The sequence below is a fragment of the Castor canadensis genome, chromosome 4 (assembly GCF_047511655.1).
Source record: "Castor canadensis chromosome 4, mCasCan1.hap1v2, whole genome shotgun sequence".
NCBI lineage: Eukaryota > Metazoa > Chordata > Mammalia > Rodentia > Castoridae > Castor > Castor canadensis.
The window spans coordinates 20,435,680-20,460,197 of record NC_133389.1 but is presented as its reverse complement, the minus strand read 5'-3'; the positions used below and the strand labels follow the sequence as shown (position 1 = coordinate 20,460,197).

General features: G+C 35.3%; 1 protein-coding gene across 6 annotated transcripts in view; it reads left to right on the top strand.

The window, feature by feature from the left end:
- Wdr7 (WD repeat domain 7) overlaps window positions 1-24,518 on the top strand; it is a 329,483-nt gene that overhangs the window by 114,635 nt on the left and 190,330 nt on the right. For 5 of the 6 annotated variants that reach the window (XM_074069754.1, XM_074069755.1, XM_074069752.1 and 2 more), the window contains exons 17-19: window positions 14,355-14,453; window positions 17,006-17,124; window positions 19,176-19,299. In XM_074069754.1, coding sequence (XP_073925855.1) covers window positions 14,355-14,453; window positions 17,006-17,124; window positions 19,176-19,299 — 342 coding nt within the window. The remainder of the gene's footprint in view (window positions 1-14,354; window positions 14,454-17,005; window positions 17,125-19,175; window positions 19,300-24,518) is intronic. The other variant, XM_074069753.1, reaches the window with a different exon arrangement.

The window sequence follows — 24,518 nt, the reverse complement described above, 5'->3', positions numbered from 1 at the left end:
GAAATAGTTCATAAACTCAGTCAGGTCAAGTTGTTCAATAATACTAAATTTTATTGCATACATACTTGCTGCATAAAGGTATTGAAATCTGTGATTGTAATCATGCATCCCCTCATTTTCCCCCCCACCCCCTCACTACCCAGCAGAAACTGTTTTCCTCTTATCGCTAATTTTGTTGAAGAGAGAGTATAAGCAGTAATAGGAAGGAACAAGGGTTTTTGCTACTTGAGATAAGGATAGCTGTACAGGGAGTTGACTCACATTGATTTCCTGTGCATGTATGTTACCTTTTAGGTTAATTCTTCTTGATCTAACCTTTTCTCTGGTTCCTGGTCCCCTTCTCCTATTGACCTCAGTTCCTTTAAAGTATCTGCTTTAGTTTCTCTGCATTGAGGGCAACAAATGCTATCTAGTTTTTTTTTTAGGTGTCTTATCTATCCTCCTACCTCCCTTGTGTGCTCTCTCTTTATCATGTGCTCAAAGTCCAATCCCCTTGTTGTGTTTGCCCTTGATCTAATGTCCGCATATGAGGGAGAACATACGATTTTTGGTCTTTTGGGCCAGGCTAACCTCACTCAGAATGATGTTCTCCAATTCCATCCATTTACCAGCGAATGATAACATTTCGTTCTTCTTCATGGCTGCATAAAATTCCATTGTGTATAAATACCACATTTTCTTAATCCATTCGTCAGTAGTGGGGCATCATGGCTGTTTCCATAACTTGGCTATTGTGAATAGTGCCGCAATAAACATGGGTGTGCAGGTGCTTCTGGAGTAACCTGTGTCACATTCTTTTGGGTATATCCCCAAGAGTGGTATTGCAGGATCATATGGTAGATCAGTGTTTAGCTTTTTAAGTTGCCTCCAAATTTTTTTCCAGAGTGGTTGTACTAGTTTACATTCCCACCAGCAGTGTAAGAGGGTTCCTTTTTCCCCCGCATCCTCGCTAACACCTGTTGGTGGTGGTGTTGCAAATGATGATGGCTATTCTACCAGGGGTGAGGTGGAATCTTAGTGTGGTTTTCATTTGTATTTCCTTTATTGCTAGAGATGGTGAGCATTTTTTCATATGTTTTTTGGCCATTTGAATTTCTTCTTTTGAGAAAGTTCTGTTTAGTTCACTTGCCCATTTCTTTATTGGTTCATTAATTTTGGGAGAATTTATATTTTAAAGTTCCCTGTATTCTGGTTATCAGTCCTTTGATGTGTAGCTGGCAAATATTTTGTCCCACTCTGTGAGTGGTCTCTTCAGTTTAGAGAGCATTTCTTTTGTTGAGCAGAAGCTTTTTAGTTTTATGAAGTCCCATTTATCTGTGCTATCTCTTAGTTGCTGTGCTGCTGGGGTTCCATTGAGAAAGTTCTTACTTATACTTATTAATTCCAAAGCATTTCCTACTCTTTCCTGTACCAACTTTAGAGTTTGGGGTCTGATATTAAGATCCTTGATCCATTTTGAGTTAATCTTAGTATAGGGTGATATACATGGATCTAGTTTCAGTTTTTTACGGACTGCTAACCAGTTTTCCCAGCAGTTTTTGTTGAAAAGGCTGTCTTTTCTCCATCATATATTTTTATCGCCTTTGTCAAAGATAAGTTGGTTATAGTTGTGTGGCTTCATATCTGGGTCCTCTATTCTATTCCACTGGTCTTCATGTCTGTTTTTGTGCCAGTAACATGCTGTTTTTATTGTTACTGCTTTGTAATATAGTTTGAAGTCGGGTGTTGTGATACCTCCAGCATTGTTCTTTTGACTAAGTATTACTTGGCTATTCGTGGCCTCTTGTATTTCCATATAAATTTAATGGTAGATTCTTTGATCTCTTTAATGAACATCATTGGAATTTTGATGGGAATTGCATTAAACATGTAGATTACTTTTGGGAGTATAGACATTTTTACTATATTGATTCTATCAATCCATGAGCATGGGAGATCTCTCCACTTTCTATAGTCTTCCTCAATCTCTTTCTTCAGAAGTTTATAGCTTTCCTTGTGGAGGTCGTTCACATCATTTGTTAGGTTTACACATAGGTATTTGATTTTTTTTTGAGGCTCTTGTAAATGGAATTGTTTTCATATATTCTTTCTCAGTTTGTTCATTATTAGTGTATAGAAATGCTAATGATTTTTCTATGTTGATTTTATAACCTGCTACCTTTCTATAGCTATTGATGTGTCTAGGAGCTTTTGAGTAGAGTTTTTTGGGTCTTTAATGTATAGGATCCTGTCATCTGCAAATAGGGATATTTTGACAGTTTCTTCACCTATTTGTATTCCTTTTATTCCTTCTTCTTGCCTAATTTCTCTGGCTAGGAATTCCAGTACTATGTTGAATAGGAGTAGAGATAGTGGGCATCCTAGTCTAGTTCCTGATTTTAGAAGGAATGGTTTCACTTTTTCACCATTAAGTGTAATGCTGGCTGTAGATTGTCATATATAGCTTTTATAATGTTGAGATAATTTAATTCTAGTCCTAATTTTCTTAGAGCTTTTATGATAAAATGGTGTTAGACCTTATCAAAGGCTTTTTCTGCATCTACTGAGATGATCAAGTGGTTTTTGTCTTTGCTTCTGTTAATGTGGTATATTATGTTTATTGATTTTCGTATGTTGAACCACCCCTGCATTCCTGGGATGAAGCCTACTTGGTCGTGGTGAATGATTTTTTTGATGTGTTGTTGAATTAGGTTTGCCATTATTTTATTGAGGATTTTTGCATCAATGTTCATTAAGGAGATTGGCCTATAGTTCTCCTTTTTGGTGATGTCTTTGCTTGGTTTTTGGAGAAGCGTAATACTGGCTTCATAAAATGTGTTAGGCAGTTTTCCTTCCCTTTCTATTTTGTGGAACAGTTTAAGGAAGGTTGATATCAGTTCTTCTTTAAAGGTCTGATAGAATTCAGCAGAGAATCCATCAGGTCCTGGACTTTTCTTTTTGTGGAGATCTTGATTGCTGCTTCAATTTCATATTGTGTTATAGATCTCTTCAGGTGATTAATATCCTCTTGGTTCAGTTTTGTATGATCATATGTATCTAGAAATCTGTCCATTTCTTTAAGATTTTCAAATTTATTTTAATATAGGGTCTTGAAGTAGTCTCTGTCCCATAGGTTCCTGTAGGTTGTGTTTTCATTTTCATTGACTTCCAGGAACTTTTTAATTTCCTCTTTTATTTCATCAGTGACCCATTCATTGTTCATTAAGCAATGAGTTATTCAGTTTCAACTGTTTGCATGGTTTTTGTCTTTATTTTTGTTGTTGAGTTCTAGTTTTATTGCATTGTGATCAGATAGAATGTACAGTATAATTTCTACTTTCTTATATTTGCTGAGGCTTGCTTTGTGCCCTAGGATATGATCTATCTTGGTGAAGGTTCGTGGGCTACTGAGAAGAATGTATATTGTGTAGAAGTTGGATGAAATGTTCTGTAGACATCAACTAGGTCCATTTGATCTATTGTATATTTTAGATCTAGGATTTCTTTATTGATTTTTTGTTTGTATCTATTGATGATAATGGGGTGTTAAAGTCTCCCATGACCACTGTGTTGGAGTTAAGATATGCTTTTAGGTCCTTCAGGGTATGTTTGATGAAATTGGGTGTGTTGACATTGGGTGCATATAGGTTGATAATTGGTATTTCCTTTTGGTCTGTTTCCCCTTTTATTAGTATGGAATGTCCTTCTTTATCTCATTTGATCAATGTAGGTTTGAAGTCTACTTTGTCAGAGATAAGTATTGCTACTCCTGCCTGTTTTCGGTGGCCATTGACTTGGTAAATCTTCTTCCAGCCTTTCATCCTTAAGCCTATGCTTATTTCTGTCGGTGAGATGGGTTTCCTGGAAGCAACAAATTGTTGGATCTTCCTTTTTAATCCATTTCGTCAAACGGTGCCTTTTGATGGGAGAATTAAGTCCATTAACATTAAGTGTTAGTACTGATAGGTGTGTGGTGATTCCTGTCATTTAGTCATCTTAGTTGTTTGAAGGTTTGATTGTATGTACCTAAATTGAGGTTACTGTCTACTTTCTTGCTTTTTCTTTTCCTGTAGTTTGGTGCTGTCTGTCCTTTCATGGTTATGTTGGGTTTCACTTTCTGTGTGGAGAATTCCTTGAATAATCTTTTGTAGTGGTGGCTTTTGATCACATATTGTTTTAGTTTTTGCTTAATATGGAAGACTTTAATGCCCCATGTGTTTTGAATGATAGTTTTGCTGGGTAGAGTATCCTAGGTTTGAAGTTATTTTCATTCAGTGTCTGGAATATCTCACCCCAAGCTCTTGCTTTTAATGTTTCTGTTGAGAAGTCTGCGGTGATTTTGATGGGTTTACCTTTGTATGTTATTTGTTTTTTCTCTCTTACAGCCTTCAATATTCTTTCTCAGGTCTCTGTATTTGTCGTTTTAATGATAATATGCTGTTTTGTAGATCTATTTCGGGTCAGTCTGTTTGGTGTTCTGGAGGCCTCTTGCATCTGTATGGGAATAGATTTCTCTAGATTTGGGAAATTTTCTGTTATTATATTGTTGAATATATTACACATTCCCTTTGCTTGCAACTCTTCTCCTTTTTCAGTGCCTGTGATTCTCTGGTTTGGTCTTTTGATGGAGTCAGTGATTTCTTGCATTTTCTTTATTAGGTCTTGAGTTGTTTAACTAATAGTTCTTCGGTTTTTCCTTTAATTACCATTTCATCTTCGAGTTCTGAGATTCTTTCTTGTGTTTGTTCTGTTTTGCTGGATTGGCCTTCCATTTTGTTTTGCAATTCTGTTTCGTTCTTTTTTCTGAGGTTTTCCATTCCTTAGTCATTTCTCTTTAATGTTGTCTATTTTCGTCCTGAGTTCATTTATCTCTTTATCAATCGTGTTCTCTGTTTCAGTTTGGTGTTCATACAGTGCTTCTATGGTTTCTTTTATTTCTTCTTGTGCTTTTTCAAATTTTCTATTTTTTGTTGTCTTTGAATTTCTTGAGTGTCTCCTGTACATTTGGTTGACCATATCCAGTATCATCTCTATAAAATTCTCATTGATTACCTGTAGGATTTCTTCTTTTAGATTATTCTTGTGGGCTTCATTGGGTTCTTTGGCATAGTTTATCTTCATTTTGTTGAAATCTGGATCTAAGTATCTGTTTTCTTCATTTTCCTCTCGTTCCTGTACTAATTTTTTGCTGTGGGGAAACTGGTTTCCCTGTTTTTTCTGTCTTCCCATCATTGCCCTTGGTGTTGTTATTGTCCCTGTACTATGTGCAATTAAGTATTTTCTAGGTTGTAATAAAAACAATGGTGATATTTAGAATGGAAGGGTGAGAGCAGATGGAAAGCAGAGAAGTTTAAAAAAAAAGGGAAACACAAATAAACAAGAAGTAGAAAAAAACAAAACAAAGAAACAAAAGAAGTTTCAAAGATATAAGCAGGGAGAGATAGTGTAGTAATCAACAGTAGGCTGAACAAGCATTAGAGAGACAGGATTGAAAAAAATAGTAATAATAAATAAATGATTAAAAAAAACTACAAGTTGAAATGCAATGAAGTTTCAGTCTTAATAATTTTCATGTTAGTCCCTCAGCCTCCAGTCCTGGATATCGTGTCTCAGAAGTGTTCTGTCGTTTTCTCTTCAAAGGGCAAAAAAACCAAACCAAACTAAAACAAAAGAAAATAACACAAAACAAAACAAAACAAAAACACCATGAAGTGTCCCAAGTTCAAATGCAATACAGTTTCAGTAATTTTTTCAGCGTGCAGGTGTAGTTCGGTTGTTGTCTCATGAAAGGAAGAGAGAAAAAAAAGACTCTGGAGACAGGAATGTGAATGGCTGTCTGAGGCTGTGGCTTGCCTGTCCGCTGCTGTCAGCCTGCAGTTGCTGGAGGCGTTATTTATGCAGATCTCAGGAGTGAGCTTAGCACTCACTGGCCCTTCAGACTTTGTTTAGAGTTCTCCTGGGCACGACCGCCACTGCTAGAAGTTTTCCCCTTTCCAAGCACACTGCGGGAGGTGATGCTACACCCCCTTTCTCCAGCCAGTGTGTTTATTTGCAGTTAAGGTGGGAAGTGGGTCTTCCCCCCTCTCCTGTGGAGTTTCCCTCCCACCACCACTTTTACAAGCTTTCCCGCTCCTGGTTGCTGGGCGTGTGCCACCACTCCTGCCTTCTCCAGCCAGCTGGCTTGTGAGGGATTCCCCTCCCCCCATTTGGTGCTCAGGGCACCCCGCCTTCTTTGCTACGTGTCTTTTTTGTTGTTATTGCTTATTATTCAGTTTTCTTTTTTCCTTGGATGGGGGTTGGTCTGTCCATGGGGCTATGCTGATCTGGCCCAGAGATGTCTGTGGGAGTACCATGTGCCGCTTAGCTCACCTTGTGGTCTGCATCTTCCCAAGCGGTCTGGGTGCTGCCGTCTGCTCTACACTATTAAGGTGTTTGATTTGCTCACCGGTAATGTCTGAAGATTTCAAGTTGGAATGTGTTAAGAAAAGCATTTGAGTTCAGAGAGTTGTGAAGGAATTGAAAATTGAATCTTTTCCTAAAGAATTGGTTTAAGGCAATGAATTTAGGAATTTAGACAAACACATATTTGCCTTTTTTAAAGTAAATGAAAGTTGGCAGTGCTTTGAGATGATTACATAGTAAAATAATTTGTGGTGGCATTATGAAACTCATTTTCTATTTTAATATTTAAATGAGTATTTAGTGTAGCAGTTTGCTTAACAAATATACGTTAAGCACTTTTTGTCTTTTAGCAGTTCTGTTGGGGAGGTTAGAGAGATTAGTGTGATACTCTCAGTAGTAGCTAACACATGAGCATAAGTAACCAATTTAGGTTAGGAAGTGATGCGCTAACAGGCAGAGAGCTCTGAGTTCTCAAGGGTTTCATCCATTAGGGCATTATACATCCTTTCTCTTTCTACCCTGACTTCTCTTACCTTTATTTCCTTTTCCTGACTCCGAGTGCAGTGCACATTGACTCATGATTATTTTTAAGTTGGACTGCAAGCACAAATCTGCTCCTTTTCAGTAAAGTGTCACTTATACATTAGCTAATACTTGTTCAGCTGCAAAGTAATATATATTAAGTAAAGATATCAGCTGGAGAGTGGGTGTTTCATAAATATTTGTGTTTGAGAATATGGATAGTTTAACCTATATAATTTCCATAAACAGTACCAGGGTTATTTCGTTGGAAAATGATTTCTTCAAAGGAGTTTTATTTGTCTGACTGTGAACTCATTGATTCAGTGTTTGTCAACAATTAATGTTTATTGACAGTCATTTTTTGGGTTAGAAATGGTGTTTATCAGCCACGTGATTTTATAGTCAATGAAATATCCTGTTAGAGAAAGGAATAAGGGATTATAACCAACCAAGTTTTTGTTCACAGTGATACAGCCCTAAACCTTCTCATTGCTTTGGGTTCTTTTGTATTCTGACATACTGTATTTTTACTCATTAATCTGATGGCAAAAATCTGTAGTCTGGAATCTCTACTGCCATTTCTGGCATGGGGGCAGGAAATATTTCTCTCTTTCTCTTTTTTTTTTCTTCCCACTTTTATCCTGGTGTGCTAATTTTTTCCTAATAACCCTTACCATAATTTTTACTGCAAAAAAAAAAAAATCTGTGGTCTGTATTTCTAATGGATCTAGTGCATCTTGGTTTTTACCTGTGTGTTTAGAACATGCATTTCTACTCAGTGGAAGGTTCACAGCAAGAGAAACAACTTAAAGATTTGAGGTTATGTTATAGTTGCAATTTTACTTCTCAGAAAAAGGTTCAACTTACACTGAACTCAGATATTAGAAGTAGTTATTGTTAAGTTATGTCAGGAAACATTTATATAAATTAACCAGTAGTTTATTACTATCCTTTTCCAGGATCTGTAGCAAAAAATCTGTACTTAACCTGGAGTCAAGTCACTGAATGGATCTGAGAATTCCTTAATTTTTTTTGTGTTTGAACTTACGTACCTTTCTTTATTTAAAATGGCTTATTACTTTGATCTCTGTGGGAGCTGAAAACCAGGGACATTTTTTCTGTTTCATTGACTTATCATAAGTGCTTGGTACAGTAGCTGATTCATAGAAGGAGATCTGTGAATATTTGTTGAGCAAATGAATCTATAAGTACATCTTCTTTGTGCTTTTAGAGCAAATATGTCAATCAGTAGGTGCTAGGGCTATTAGGGCAAAATAAATCCTTGCCTTCAAGGAGTTCATGCTTATTGGAGAAAATACACAGGAGTACAATTATATGGTAATATTTTAATTTGTTGTTTATTTACTTTTCTAGTAGTCTCTGAGTGCTTCACAAACAGAAACTTTACCTGATCTTTGTGTTTTTATATACCAAACCCATTACCTGGTACATTGTAATAAGCACTTACTTGTTGTTAACTAAGTGAAGTAGGAAATTTCAATAGCCTTCATATACCTAATTCAAGTAGTGTTTCCATTATAAATTTATCTTCTGCTGTAATAAATTGTCTTCCTCTTGTTCTTGATCTTAGAGTACTCATTTGTTTATTTTGGATGTTAGTAAGGAGGGAGATCTTTTATTGTTTGCTTTTTCTTGTTGTTATTTAAGTCTTTGGTATAGTGCGAGGCCAAGAAATATCAAAATCACATGTAAACTTACTATAACTCTGCTATAATATAGTAGTGATTTAAAGATAAAGTAGTCTTACTGTGTTTTTAAAATATTATTAGGACTTTCATGAGTTGCCTTGACATACTTGTCTGTCAGAATGCCATCTTGGGCTGTTAATTCATTTTGAAAAGGAGGTGTGTTCTTATCCTTTCTATTGCTGGAAGTTTGCACTGCCCTGTTGCCCTAGTTACTTTTAGTTTTCTTTTACAGTGTTTTAAGCACCTCCATTTTTCCTAATGATGTTTGATAGTACATCTCTGTATTTCTTCCAAATGTGTTGTTCATTTAGGGGACCATATCTAAGTGAAAGAGTGTAGATTATTAGTAAGTACATACTTAAGTAAGGTTTTTATCTGTTTTCTTAGCAGGACCATTATGAGTAAATTTATCATGTGAATAGTATATACTATCCATTTTCCTCTGTTCTTTTCATTTATTTCCTGCGATAACCTATTGTAACAATTACGGCCATATTTTCCAAGAACATCATAGTGAATTCTTAGAACAGGGATTTATTTATGATATACAGAGTACACAGGAATTCCAAGTTACAAAATTCTACAAAACTCCAACTTTGTGTAAATTTGAAATTACCATAATTCATGATATATTTCCTTTTGATTTTCATTAATTTCCAAATACATCTACCTTTTCATGATCATATTACTGATACGATGTTTATTTTCTCTATGCAGTTAGTTGTAACATTTCTACTGACCTTAACCGTTTCAATTTTTATATTTTAGTGTAACAATCTTCTTGCACCTATTAATAGTAGCTTTAACCTAGTAAGAGGAGAATGAAGTAGTTCCTTAAAAACGTGAGGGAAGATGATTTTTTTTTCATTTTGGAATTCCACATGCAAACTATCAATCAAATAAGAAGGCAGATTTGGTAACATTTTTAGACAGTTATGGTTTGGCAAATTAATATATTGTGTACCTTTTTTCAGCAAGGTATTGAGAGATATGTTCCATCAAATCAGAGGAATAAACTAAGAAAAAATAAGCATGGGGTGCAGGAAACTGGGGATCCATTGAGGAGAGGATTGAGGGAGGGAGGATTTGCAGGGTGATGGTGACAGAAGTCTCAGAGTATTAGCCACACAGCAGGTAAGAGCAGGATATAGGATGCCTTCCAAAGAGGTGCTGGATGGATAAAGGAAACTGATCTGTGGAACATCACTAAGAGGCTGCAGAGCCTCAGAAAGAAGAAGTAGGCACGTAGTAAAGAAGACAAATGGGGGAAAAGATCATTTTTAAATTCAGGAGATAACAAACGTTCCAGGAAAGGAAATGTGATATTAGTAAGCTAGTTGGGTAATCACCGAATAGTATTTCTATAGAGATAATGGAAGCACCTAATACTTGTAAAACCCAGAAGTGCGATGTAACTATTTTGGAAAGTTGGTGATAAAAATGGAAATTTGTTAGGAGACGTAGCTTATCAAAGATAAATTATCTTCCACAATATTTGTAGAAAGCAAAAGCTAGTATTTAAATTTGGTAAATCAAGAAATTATCTTAGCAGATTATTTGGTGATACAGAAGTATATGCTGGAAGAAATAGATAAGGCTTTGGAAGTAATTACTACTCAAGGGCCATACTTTGGGATGAAGCTGAGGAATTTCCCAGCTGTCATGCATTGGATTTGTCTTAATATATAGCCCAGGTTGTCCTGAAATTTGTGATCCTCCTGGCTGAGTCTGCTAAGTGCTGTGCCTTCCCATCTTCCAGAATGGACCTTTTTATACTGTTCGACATATTAAACTGTGTCCTTTCATGTTGACTGACTGCCTATTCTATTGGACTTATTAAAATAGTACATTGCCTTCTAATTATTCAGTTATATCTTACCAGGAATATTTTGCAAATAATCTAAGGAGCTTAGTTTCTGACAAAGAAGTAGTACTCCATACAATAACCATTATATCTCTGTGTGAATCCAGTGGTATAATAATAATGGACAATACTATAGTGGTGTCTCAATTTACAGTGTTTATAATTACTGTACACATACTTACACATAAGGCCTGAGGTTTCTTTTTTGAGAAAGAAAAATTTTTGAGCCAGGCATGGGGATTCAATCCTGTAATCCCAGCTACTTGGGAGGCATAGATTTGGAGGATTGCAGTTTGAGACCAGCCCAGGCAAAAAGTTAACAAAACTTCATCTCAACCAATAAGCTAGGCATGGTGTTGCACAGCCATATGGAAGGCAGAAATTGAAAGAGTGCGGTCCAGGCAAACCCAGGCGAAATGTGAGATTCTACTTGAAAAATAGAAAAGCAAAAAGGGCTGGAGGTGTGGCTTAAGTGGTAGAGTACCTGTCTAGGAAGCATGAGGCCCCAAGTTCAAGTCCCAGAAGCACAAAAGAATACATACATATATACATACAGGCATGCATAAAAGAAAGGAGGCTTTTGGATCATAATTCCCAGCATATGTTTTCTAACATGACTTCTGGTCATGATAATATTTAGATTGATTAGTATCGCTTTTGTCATCTCTTTAGCATTAGGAGATACCATTGAGTAAAAATTTTTTCTGTAACAAAAGGAATTAGAAGGAAGTTTAGAGTTTTCTTGAGAAGACTGCATGCAGAGCAAAGTGCTGCATTAATTTTGCCAATAATAAGGCATTGGACATATGGTATCTTCTGACTAATCAAACAGAATATTGTTTTATTTAGTTTTGAACATTAAAGAGTAAGGCATTAGAAAAGTGATAACGAGAGCTGAATTAACAGTTTATCTTAATGCTTCATGTTGATTTAGAGGATGATTAGAATGTCCATCTACCTAAAATATACATGCGTAAAACTAAGGGGCACTTATAAAAATGCAGATGTTGCGCTGAGATGTCTACACTTGATGCCAGACCCAGTGCACATGCTTTATCTTTGGTACATGGTGGTGGGCTCTATAAAGTTTTCTAGCTTCTAATTTTTTTTGTGCTTCCTCCTATTCCTCCTCTTTTCCCCTTCCCCTGCTACAGCATCACAATTACCTTGTAACACTTTAGTGAAGGTGATTCATTATTTAGTAATTTTATTTTAGTGTTAAGCTTTAAAAAATCTTATTTTGTTATACATTGCATTTCTTCTTCTGTTTTTAAATTTTTTTTCTTCTGAAAACTGTAAAGGCTATTTGTGTTTATGTACTAGAAAGCTAATGAGATTTAGACCAATATGTAAAGAGCATTTGTCATCGGAATATATTACTTTTCTGTCACACATATATTTTAAATATCACAGTGGGAGTGAGGAAAATGGAGTTTAGGATTAATCACATGAAGACTGAAATACTTCTGTTCAAAAGCTTAAACATGGATATTATAATGTTGAGTATATCTGCCCATTTTTTGGGGGGGTTTTTTGGTTGTCATGCTTTAAACTCAGGGTCTTACACTTGCTGGGCCACTGAAGTCTGCCCAAACTCTGTGTATGCACTTTGAAAGGAAGCCAGAGCAGATAGATAGATGCTTGATAGATAGATAGATAGATAGATAGATAGATAGATAGATAGAAGGATAGATGCAGAGGTTTGTTGTCTTCATCTATGTTTTCATGTGAGAAAAAGCAGTTGAAAATGCTCTTAACTGCAAAATTTCTTAAAGGAGACTTCCAGGTAAAATAATAGAACTTGTGTCTGTTCTGTTTCCATTTTAGAACTGTGCTAAAACTTTCCCCGGGTTTTACTAATCCTTAAATGGAGAAGCAAATTCATAGGTGACATATCAATTTTCTCATTTAAGAGACCAGTTGCTTAATGATGTTTTATGATATAAATCTTCAATATTCAATGCACCTGTAACTTTTCAGATATATTACTTATCATGAATTCTTGAGTATTTATTTTAGATGTGGTATATTGTCCTAATTTCTGTTGCTGGGCCTTCTAGCTATGGACCTTTGTAAAAGCTGTGACAGTTTAATTTCTCAATGAATTGTGAAAGTAGTTCTGGATTCTGTCACCCCAGTTGTGAGCAATATGAGTATTATTTTGGTAGTGATGCAGAGGTTTTTAAAGCATAATTTGATTTCTTGATTTCTGTTAAAGTATTTGTCTTGATTTTTAGTGCACATAGAATTCATTAAAGGGTTAATGTACATTTGTTTTTATATATGAAATGTCACTTAAACATAACTTCAAAAATGTCATGTCAAGAATTTGTTTTGTTGTCTTGTTAAAAATTGTTGTATATGTTGAACACACTAGTACATACCTCATGTTCTAGTGGTTCTGACTGGCATTTCTAGCTTCCTTGTACATTTGCACCTTAAAAATGGAAATTATAGAAAATTTTCAACTATTGTAAGCCACTAAAGGATTTTCCTCAATATTTTTGTGTTATGAAAGCCAAACACTTACTCCTTGCCACCAAGGCTTACCAGCTTTTTCCATGTGGAGGTTAATAGTTTTTAGGTTATATTAACTGAATTTGTAATTAAATACAGTGAAATGAAAAATTCAATGGGATATAGAAATATTTTGGATTTCTTTACAAGATTAATTTATAATGGAGTTCATAGATCTTATGAAATAAAATTGAAAGCAATTCTGTTTCTTTCATAAGTATAATATTATAAAATAATTGTAGTCTCTTTTCTTAGATAATTTTTTTTTTTACATTGGCAGGTATTGTACTCAGGGATTTCATCTTGACATTTCCATACATGCATATAATGTACCTGATCATAAAGAACAAAACCCAAGTCTGTCACAATAAAAAATTGCAGTTTATTAGATAAAACTTTGATGTGTGCAAGAGATACTTCTTCGAGTTTTTGGAGTTGGTTTTCTTTTTGTGTTGCTGTTCTTGGACTTGTTTTAGTGCTGCTGTTTACCTCGCATGTGCCTGATTGACATTATGATGCATTCGTGTGGAAATTATGAAAAAGTTGTTTTCATGCAGCTGTCCTGTCCTCACAAAAGAACTTCACTGCATGAAAAGCAAACATATCATTCAGCAGACAATGCTTAATCTGTTCAGGAGCCCAAACCTGTTGCTGTTCAATGACAGAAGAAAGGACAGGGATTAACTTGAAGATGCTTGTGCATGACATATGGTAATTTCTCCATAGGAAGGAAGTGTCAAATGGTGACCTCTGAATCTTAACATTGACCTCCAGTTGTAGAATGTGTGTGCCATAAGGTCCTTTGGCTTTTTCATATGATAATTTAAGCTGAAACATTTTCCTGGTAACACAACCTTTTTGGGGGAGGGGTTGGTTCAATTAGTTTATAAGAATTATAAAATTCACAATAATTATTTTTAGCTCATACAGCATTTACATAGCAAAAATATTTTTAAAACTTCAGTGAGTATGAAGATTCTTCTAACATAAGTTAAACCTAATATGTAGCAAATATTCTTTACAAGTTGGTATGTTTTAAATTCAGTTTTTATTTTTATTATAGCCCCATTGTTTTAGAGCTATGTTTTGCACTGTTTGACACCTCATTCCTCTGTAATATTAAATCAAATTTGACTTTAAGAGTAAGTTAAGGTACATTGTGGTTGCTAGTCAATGAAATCCATCATCTCCTGCTGTAATTTTTAATGGGCATGCCCTTCTGATTAAGACATCATTTTTCAGTTTTATGTTCACTATATTTTGCCAGCTTTATTTTTGTTCTGCAGTAATACTGAGCTTTTTTTCAGAAACTGCTGTACCTCAATTCTCTCCTCTTTATTTCTTCTATTTTCCTCTGCAAGTTGCTGCTCCTGTTGTTTCCGCTCGGTCTGATGCTGATCACTCTGGCTCTGACTCTGCTTCTACTCCTGCTTTACATACCTGTTTCTTAGTCAATGAAGGTATTCTCTCTCAACTTTCTAATGACTTCCTTTCAATCTATGCTTTATCCTAATAGACATGTTCTCTTTTTATCTGATTTATACATTCATCTCCTTTGTTACGTTTGAGATTCTAATGTTCCCACTCTATAACTTTATTAATGGCACTGGCTCCCAGAGCCAGTTATAAAAGTGTGATGTTACCCCTTGCTGGTATAAACCATGTCTCCTATCATGTAGAATGCTGTCAAAGGATTGCACAGATGCTAATCTGGTGTTATAGGATCAATTGGTTTTCATAGTTATATTTGCCAATTGATCTATGGCAATAGTACTAATGGATTTGTTTTACATGTATAATTAGTCTACAACAGATGCACCTTGCTGTCTTTACTGAACTATATGACATGGTTACAGGGAGATATGAAGGAGTCTCTTAATTTACATTCTCATTAGAAAGGTCTTTGGATGATTATAGGCCGATAGAAATTCACCTAACCTATCACTAGTATGGCTTCAGGCTAATAAAAAACATTCCATAATTTAAATCTTTAGATTTAATTGGGCTATCGTATTATTCTTGTGGAGTTACATAGTGGAAAGTGTTTTTGGAGCACTGAAATGTGGATGAAATCTGCAAGCCCTTGTGCCCAAGACCCATTAAGATTATTTGTACCTCTTAGAAGCTTAATAGAACTGATGAGTTCTGCATTATAACCACTGTCTCTCCATTTGGTCTCAGTTGTTCCCAGTTTGTACAGTGTAAAAGAAGGGAATTTATAAAACTTAAAATGTAGCTCAGAATGATTCCAACTCTTCACTAAAAATTAATATTATAAGTGCATTCAGATGGAAGGAATGTATACTTCCTGTGAAGTAAAGAGCTCATGTTGCAAGTGGCACTCCTTTGAAAAGAAAGTACAAGGACTTAAAAGCATGATTTCATTTTTTGCTTGTTTTCTCTGTCATAAAATTATACTAAGTTTTGTACATGAAGACGAGATTTGAGCAAAAATAATTAGGGTCATATTTATTAAGATTTTGTGCCCTACTGGCTGAGCTAGCCAGCACTTGAAAATATTGTGAAGAATAGTTATTTGTTAACTTGTAAATAAGCTGTTAGATTTGGGTCTTGTTGAGAACTATCATGATGTTAAAATTTAGCTTATAAATATTTCTATGAAATATATGTCCATGAAACATTAAAATACGCTAATAAATTGCTAATAGTAATATATGTATATATGTCTGTATATGTATGTATGTCTATATACATGTGTGTGTGGGTACATGTATATATCCCTATTGTAAGTTATAATCTAGGATGTGTGTGCCCATCACCTGAATTAATGTGGGTGCGTGTTTATTGTCAGGTGATGAACATTTTCTCACTGAATCTTTAAACAGGTGACTTGTGTATCTGTCTCTAACAGTCTTGATGATCACTTTGATTTTTACTGAAGGGTTTTTGTCATTATTCTAAAAGACTACAGTTTAGACTATTTCAAAACACTGATTTGCTAAAATACTGTGTTTACAGATAATGCACTTTGTCAGTGGTAGTAGGCATTGTTTTAATCTATTCTTGATTATTTGTCATTAGATGTCATCCTGAGGAGAAAATGATAATTATTGTGGATTAACAATGTCCTTATTCAGGCCATAGTAATTTGGGAAGAATGGGGCATTTAGTGTATAGGCATTTATTGTATCTTACACACCTTTAAAATAGGGATGAAATGATTGAAGATAATGGGGTTTGAACTCAGGACCTTGCACTTGCTAGGCAGGTGCTGTACAGTGAGCTAGGTCCCTAGAGATACTAGTACTTTAAAATATTGTAGTGGTTATACTATTTGTCATTTTCATATAATCAAATTCCCTATTGTGAACTGGAATTTTGGAAATGTAACTATAAATTTTAGATTGTCAGACCTTTATTTTGTGGAATATCTAAATTCATATTTCCTCTCAAAATTGACCTTATGGTCAATTATTTCAATTATGATTATGATTAAATGTGATTTCTTTTATATGAGAAGAGATCAATAACTACCTTAATTAAAGGTTCTCTAATAAGAAGGGAGGCCATCTTCTTTGCGCTGATACAAGGGCAACATGTATATGGTCAGGCCTTAAGTAACATGAACCTGTCTCTGGATATCTGTGTTAGTTCCCTTTTAACATACTACAGTTTTACATCTGTAGCTCTTAAATGTGTTTGTTTATTTCTGTCCTTTCCCATCCTTCAATATATGTGTTATTTTAGAGAGTTCTCTTTGTGTGTGTGGGGGGTGTAGTGGTACTGGGGTTTGAACTCAGAGCCTTGCACTTGCTAGGCAGGCACTCTACCATTTGAGCCATGCTCCCAACCCTTGTTGTTACATGATTCAAGGATGAAATACATCTGGTGTAATTCTTTGAACAAAATGTCTAATATTAAATTAAAATCATTTATAACATAACTTAGTGGGTCTGCCATTTTGTTTTTAATATATGTACATAAATAAAAACTTTTGATTCAGGGAATACTAAAATATTTAAAGTATTTATGATGTATCACATTTTGACAGGATGGAGTCAGTTAGCTGCTATGCACTGTGTTATGCTGCCAGACCTGCTAGGATTGGATAAATTCAGGCCCCCACTTCTGGAGATGCTGGCCCGAAGATGGCAAGATCGATGCCTGGAGGTAAATGGAGGTGATAACAAAAGAAGCAAAAATGTTAAAAAGGCTTGGTCAAATGTAAATTTCACACAAAATGGTCAGTGTTTATCTCACTTATCTTCATTTCTTATTTACCATGTGATAGAAAATACAGATTCAGGATTTCCATTTTTTTCTTTATTGGTTTATATACCAAACAGTATAAGTACCTTACTTATTCATTTGTGTTTTCTTTTTAAGTCCAGTGAGTATTTGATGAAAGTTTCAAATGCTTTGTAGAATTGTTTTGTATGTATTGGTTTCCATACCAACCATACATATACATGCACAGATGAACATAATCACCTCTCCAACATCACACATTCAGTATAATCACATCAGTCAAATTCCAAGGGATAGTCATAGTCCAGTGGAAGGTACTATAGTATAGTAAAATGAGAAGGTGTTTGGAATGAGAAGAGAACTGGATTTGAATATCACTCCGTACCGTTATTAACTTTGTGACCCTGGGCAATTTACTTACCTTGTTGGAAGCTCATTTGTAAAGTTAGGGATAATGATATAGTCCTCATGGGATTGCTGTCAGTATCAGATAAGATAGTGCATGTAAAGCAGTAAGTATAGAGTCTCACACATGATAGAATTTCCATAAATTGTACCCATTAGTTTTTGTTAGTGGACTTATGGTACATTAGATATTACTTGGAATATAATATCAGCAGGAACTTGGAAATATTTTATAGAGATTTCCTTATTATGGAATTTGACTTATTAGCTATAACAGTTTGTGACACTCAAGATTTTCAATTTTTCAAATATAAATATTGGCATGCACGCCTAATGATGTGGAATGTTCTGAGAAATATGTTGGTGGGTGATTTTGCTATGTGAACATCATAGAGTATGTTTACATAAACTTATAACTATGCCGGGCTCCGGTGGCTCACGCCTGTAACCCTAGCTACTCAGGAGGCAGGGATCAGGAAGATCACTGTTCAAGGCAGCCCCAGGCAAGTAGTTCATGAGACCCTATCTTGAAAAAGCCCCAACACAAGAAAGGGCTGGTGGAGTGGCTCAAGGTTTAGGCCCTGAGTTCAAGCTTCAGTACTGCAAAAAAAGAAAAAACCTATATAAACTAAGACAGTCACAGTGTCAGTAAGTGATAATCTCTATGGGACCACTATCATGTATGTGATCTGGGTTGAGTAGAATATTAGGTGTGAATGGCAATAACATACTGTTCTGGTATTCTTTTTCACGGCTCTAAGTAGAATTGCAGCATAATAAAGTTTCCATTGAATAATATTGTAATTCACTTCAAAAATCAGTTATTCTTAAAAACAATTTTTTTACTTAAATGCTTATTCAGATGCAACTGAGTGATCTTTTAATTATAGTTAATAAATTAGCACATCGCTTAATAATTGATTAGTTCCTTCGACTTCCTGTCTGTCACTTCTGCCAAAATAAAACAAAACTAAACTTAAACAGCAAAATAACACTTATATGTCCCGCTGAAAGAAAAACTGATTAATTTGTAAAAATAATTCCCTCTGTAAACCTGAAAGAAGTTATGCTGTTATACATGAATATATTTGTCTACTTTGTTCATGTCTTAATATACATGAATCATGGGCTTGTACCTATTTGATTGTATGAAAGTACTCTTTTAACACATACAGTGTAAAGACTTTTACCAAATAAGTTTAGATTTCTTGAGTAAGAGAAAAAACAAATTTATTAGCTCTAATTGTGACTTTTAACTAATGACTAGTATTTAAATGGAAATTTTAAAAATAAAAATGCTATATTAAAGAATGCTTTGGGAAATGAAGTTTAAACCCAAATCTTATTAAAGACATAATTCTGCCCATTTGTGTTAAAATATTTTTTAGTGAAATCATCTTTGATTAGGTGTGAGATCCACTTTCAGGACAAAATCTATGCTTTGGTTGGTTTCTGCAGCAGATCAGTGTGCTTTCTCACAGTATTCCATTATGAACATTCTCTGTTGGTACTTACCTCACTATCTGATCTGTTTTCTTTTTCCTTCTTTGGTTCTGTTATCTTCTCAGGTAAGAGAAGCTGCACAGGCCCTGCTTCTAGCCGAGCTGAGAAGAATTGAGCAGGCAGGACGGAAGGAAGCCATTGATGCCTGGGCTCCTTACTTGCCTCAGTATATGGACCACGTCATCTCACGTAAGAGTTCTCTTGCTCTTATACAAAGCTGCGCAGAAAGAGTATCACACTCACAAATGTTCAGCTTCTAATAGCACCAAAAGGGAGTCACTGACTTTAAAGGGGAATAAATATCTGGGAGGGGACACAGAACCCAGACTAAAAGTAGACAGAGTAGAATAAAAGGCGATTTCAATTTTTAGCAGTGCTAGAGTTTGAACTCAGGGCCTCATGCTTGCTAACAGACACTCTACCTTATGAGCAACCCCACCAGCCCTCTTTTGTGATGGGTCCTTTTCAAGATAGGGTCTTGTGAACTATTTCCCCTGGCTGACTTTAAACTGTGATCTTCCTGATCTCTGCCTCATAAGAAGCTAGACTTATAGGCATGAGCCATTGGCACCCAGCAAAAGACAGTTTCTAAGCCTTGATTACTGATTGCATATAAAGGTCTAAGGAAAACAGCAACCATCATTATAGGGTTGTATTCTTGACAGTTTGGAAAGAGAAATATCATTATGGATACCATTTATGTTGTTCCTGGAAAGAAGATATGGCTCAGCTACAAGGTAGAGGCACAGTATAGCCACAAATTATTCCATGAAGCAATGATAGATGTGTGAATGTTGCTAGGTGACTCCAAAGAGGATAAAGTATACACAAAATAATAAATTAATTGGATGTGTTCTCTATGTCAGGCTTTTGCTAAGTATTTGGTTAGTGTTATTTCATTTAACCATTGCAGTAATCCTGAAAAGTAGGTGCTGTTGTCATCACCCCCATCTCACCCCCACTTTGTGTTCTGTCACATGAATTAACAGGCTGAGAGGGATTCAAAAATCTTCTTATGGTCCTTCAGATGCTTAGGTGACTGCCAGAGTCTAAACCTCATTCTCTTAACTACTGCTTACTCCACCCAGTTTGCTCCAACATCCTTAGATTTTAGCTGAGGGCGGGCACAGAAGAATAGATGCTTGACTTAACTAATACTGCTTTCAGAGAGTGTTCCTTCTAGATAGTATGTTCAACAACAGTATAAAACAGCAAAAAAAAAAAAAACTATTGCAAAATTATTCTTGATTATTCTCCTCATTACTTAAATAAGCATAAACTACTTTGTTCTTAGGTAAAATGTAAACCTTTCCATTTGTGTAATCAATATCAATAGAATCTCTGAGTACTTCATAAATTAATTGAATGCTGGCTTACTTAAAATTTTAATCTTCTCATTTAGTTTAATTGTTTTTTCAGTGAAAGAGTAAACAAATATTCTATATATAACTAAAACATCATACATTAACAACTTTTGCTGTAATATGTTAATTGATTCTGGAACTTTTCCACTGACTGAGCGTAAAATTAGTTTTAGTTTCCTTTACTGGAGTTTTCTATTTTACTAAAAGGATGTCAAGCTAAAGAAATAGGGATTTTGAATGTATTAAAGAAAAGAAAGCATACAACAAATGAGGAATGACCACATAGGGCTGTTGAACAGATTTGCTGTCCGAAGGGATCAAAAGGTTATGGAGCCAGCTGGTGGACAGTCCACACCTGCCATCTTTGTGCTTGTAGTGAAATTGCCTCAACCATTGTCATTAATGTTTGAAGAAATGATCACTATAGCAAGTTATATCATAAAGCATTGTTTTATAAAATTAACGCCCAGTTCTGACATAGGCATCCTAATCACTAAAGCAGGCAAGATATTGAAGTATCTGGTGAACACACCACTCCTCATAAATTTTCTTGTAATTTAACTATTCTAAACATTTAAAAATGTATAGTAATTATTTAAGCAGTATTATCAGCACCTGACTTATGACTGAACTTGGTCTAAGATTCCTTTTATTACTTGTCTGAAACTCAGAAAATTCTCTTACCTGAAGAGCAGAATGTTGTACCTAGCTATTGGATTGTGATAGCCCTTCATCTCTGAGATCTGGAGTCAGAGGTTTAAAGTGGTGGTATAATTTTCTCTGAGTTCACAGTAACTGATTTAGCTAGGACTAAAAGGATAGCTAAGTCAACTGGCCATGTTGATGGGATCCTTGGTATTTTGTTTAGGTACATTATTTTAATAAAAAGCCACCTGCCCAGTACTGCCAGAAAGAAAGAAAGGAAGGAAGGAAGGAAGGAAGGAGGTAGGGAGGAAGGAAAGAAAAACCTTTTGTAGGTTTGTCTGAGAACTGAGGAAAGTAATGGGCCAGAGCCAGCTGCTTTTTCAAGAGTCCTGAGAGTCTTGAATAGCAACTTTTTGCAAAGCATCCAGCATAGTGCATAATACAAGTAGTGAGTGTTGGTCACTTTCTTTCCCTGAATTGGCTTCTGTAGCTTTGTTTTCCATATTACTGCTGCCTCAGAATTCACTTTAATTTATATTGCCCAGGAATTCTGACTAAAGACTAGAAATGACTGGGGAAGAAAAAAGAGCAATAGTCTGCCTTAAGTGAAAGCCCAGATTTTCATAAGAGCCAAGTCCTCAGTTGTTGAGTGATGTGAGAATTTTTCTTCAAGAAATAGAAGTTCTGTCCCTGAGCCAGTCAAGAACCATCATTTTTTCCTTTAAAAAACGTCATCAATATGTAAACTTTTGATGCTAATTTTTTATTGGAAACTTGAGGATAAGTACGTTGTCATTCCGATTTTATGGTGGTAAGACTTGAATGAAAATACTGCACCATTCTTTAATACTGACTTATGGAAGAATTATACATCTTTTCTGAGTCATCCACTCTAGCATGCACATACAGTGACTTTTATGTTCCAACACACCTTTAAAGACATCTGATTATTTTTTACTAAATAGGGATTAATGTTATTTTGTGAAACTATTGTAGTGCAATTTGGATATAGTACAGTATTATGTATCACCTCAGATCAGATTTATTTTGAAGTGAAGATGTGTTGCGGAATGCACTTACTCATGAGTGACATTCTACATGTAGCGTGTTGATAATTGACTTTTTTATGAGGTCAAGCACCTGCTTGTTTATGAAATATGTCCACACTTGCCCTTCATTCCAGTCAGTGACATCTCTGAGGTAAATGCTGATGGTTCCTGATTTCCTTTGGCTTGTGAAGAAGAGTGACCTTCTAGGGCACGAGGTCACAAGTGTAATTATTTCTTGTACATTGTATTCTGCTTGCTCACAGTGGCTCATCTCCTCTTTTAGTTTCAGAACCATTAGATACATAAAAGTCACTACCATTATATAAATCAAAATCTCTTCTAAAGAGTGCCATTGTAATTTTATGCAGTTATGGCCAGTGTGGTATTAATTTGCAAATTTATCATCACAAATATTGATAGAAGGATGTGTAACACATCGTGTTTAATATGTATTGATGTCATCAGAAAGCACAATCCTTTGTTCTTTTCGAGTCCCTGCCTTTTTAGCTTCCTTTTGTGTTAAGGTTACCAGGGTTAGGCTCGTCTTTTTATCCCCTTCGGAAACAGAATAGGATTTCTTTGTTCAATGAAAGACACTCCTAGTGATGTTTTTGGTTTGATTTTCAACAAGCCACACTGTGTTACCTATTTTAACCTGGAATTGAAGCCACTTTTCTGATGATTGTAAAGTAGTGGTCATTCTGAGCACAAATGTGGATGGACCAACAATATTCAAGAAGGTAAGACGGATCTGGATATTATAGGAAAAGTATATTGTAGCTGGTAAAAATGATTTAAATATTAGTGTATTATCTAGTAGGCAGATACTATCAGGGTTTGTGGTGGGAAGAGGGTGGTAGAAAAGCTAAAGAATGGGTTTGATAAATGTGATTTATCCCCACCTTTCAAAGATCTTAACCACAGAGCATCCTTTCTCTTTTTAAAGATATATGCTTCAGTTATCCAGAATTCCCAGAGCCCATCATTTTGGGGACTGATTTTCTGGATAACCAAAGATTCAAAAATCACTAGATGCTCAGATTATTTTTTAAAAATCTTATTATGCTTGTTTAGAACATCTGTCAGTAGCCCAAGTTGTTTTGGCCCATGATGTAAAATTACCACCACCTGCTTGTGGGAGAGAGTGTTTCTCTTCATCTGAATGTACAAACCCCAGATTGCCATGCTTCTTGCATTTCATATTATACTTTTTATAATTCCACTTCCTTTTTTACTGTCTATTAATCAGGACCAGTTTTTGTTGCTATTGGACTATTTTGTCTCACTCTTACTAGCTTTTGTCCTGATGTCTAATTTGCATGCTCCAGTGTTGGTGGAAGCCAGGTAACCAAGTTTACTTGAGTGAAATATGAAGTGAGAGTGACTTGGCTAAGAGTAAGAGCTCAAATGGAAAACTAGCTAAGCTTTAGTGTAAGCACTTTGTTGCGTCTCTGTTGGCTTTTTGCTTCTTGCTTACTGGACTACTTCTCAGGTGTTTTGTGGCATTCTGGGTATTCCTTTCTTTCTGAGCAAGAACATTCTAATTAAAGTTGGGGAAATAAAGGGAGAACCATTTGGCTGCTCCTGAAGAACAGATAATTGTGAAATACCCCTTTTGTAAGGCCTGTTTTGTGAGTCAGCTGAAATTAAAGGATGAGGTTAGCTCATAAATATCTGTAGTAGTTGTCTTACTGTGTTTACAAAGCCAATTGGAAATGGTTGCCCATTATGGTTAGAAAGAGAAAATATTAAGCTATGGCTGAGGAATATAAGTAAAAACCACTCTGTTCTGTTTGAATTTTTGTATTGTGAAGCAGACAGAAAGGGTTTGTCTGAAGACAAATGGTGTTATGCAAAACATACTATATCTGTATTGCATCTGGTTTCAGTGTTTCATTGGCACCTAGGGTATTTGGTCCTCTTTTTTCTTCCCGAGTATCAGAGCTATTGAGCTTAATTTTAAGCATTCTAGACTGATTATGTATTTAACAGCATTAAACTGTTCTACTTATCTATATTTGGCTACTAACCTAATGGAATAACAATGAAATCTCTTCTTAATCAGTCACAACTAGCGAAAAGAAAAACCTTTCCTTGTGACTTGTGTTTTTGATTCAATATTTAATATTCTTGTGATTCTCATTACATCTTTTTAATAGTCTTGGAAAGTAGAGTAATAAAAAGACAAATTAAAAATTAAAGCGTTACTGGACAGATTGGTTATTCAGGCTTTTCCTCTAAGTGGTAAACAGAAAATTGTATTATCAAGTATTGCTGTGGGTTGGGAATCCTACAGGGGTAGGTAACTTCATGCTGCCAGTGACGCCTTTGAATAAGAGGTACTCTAGCA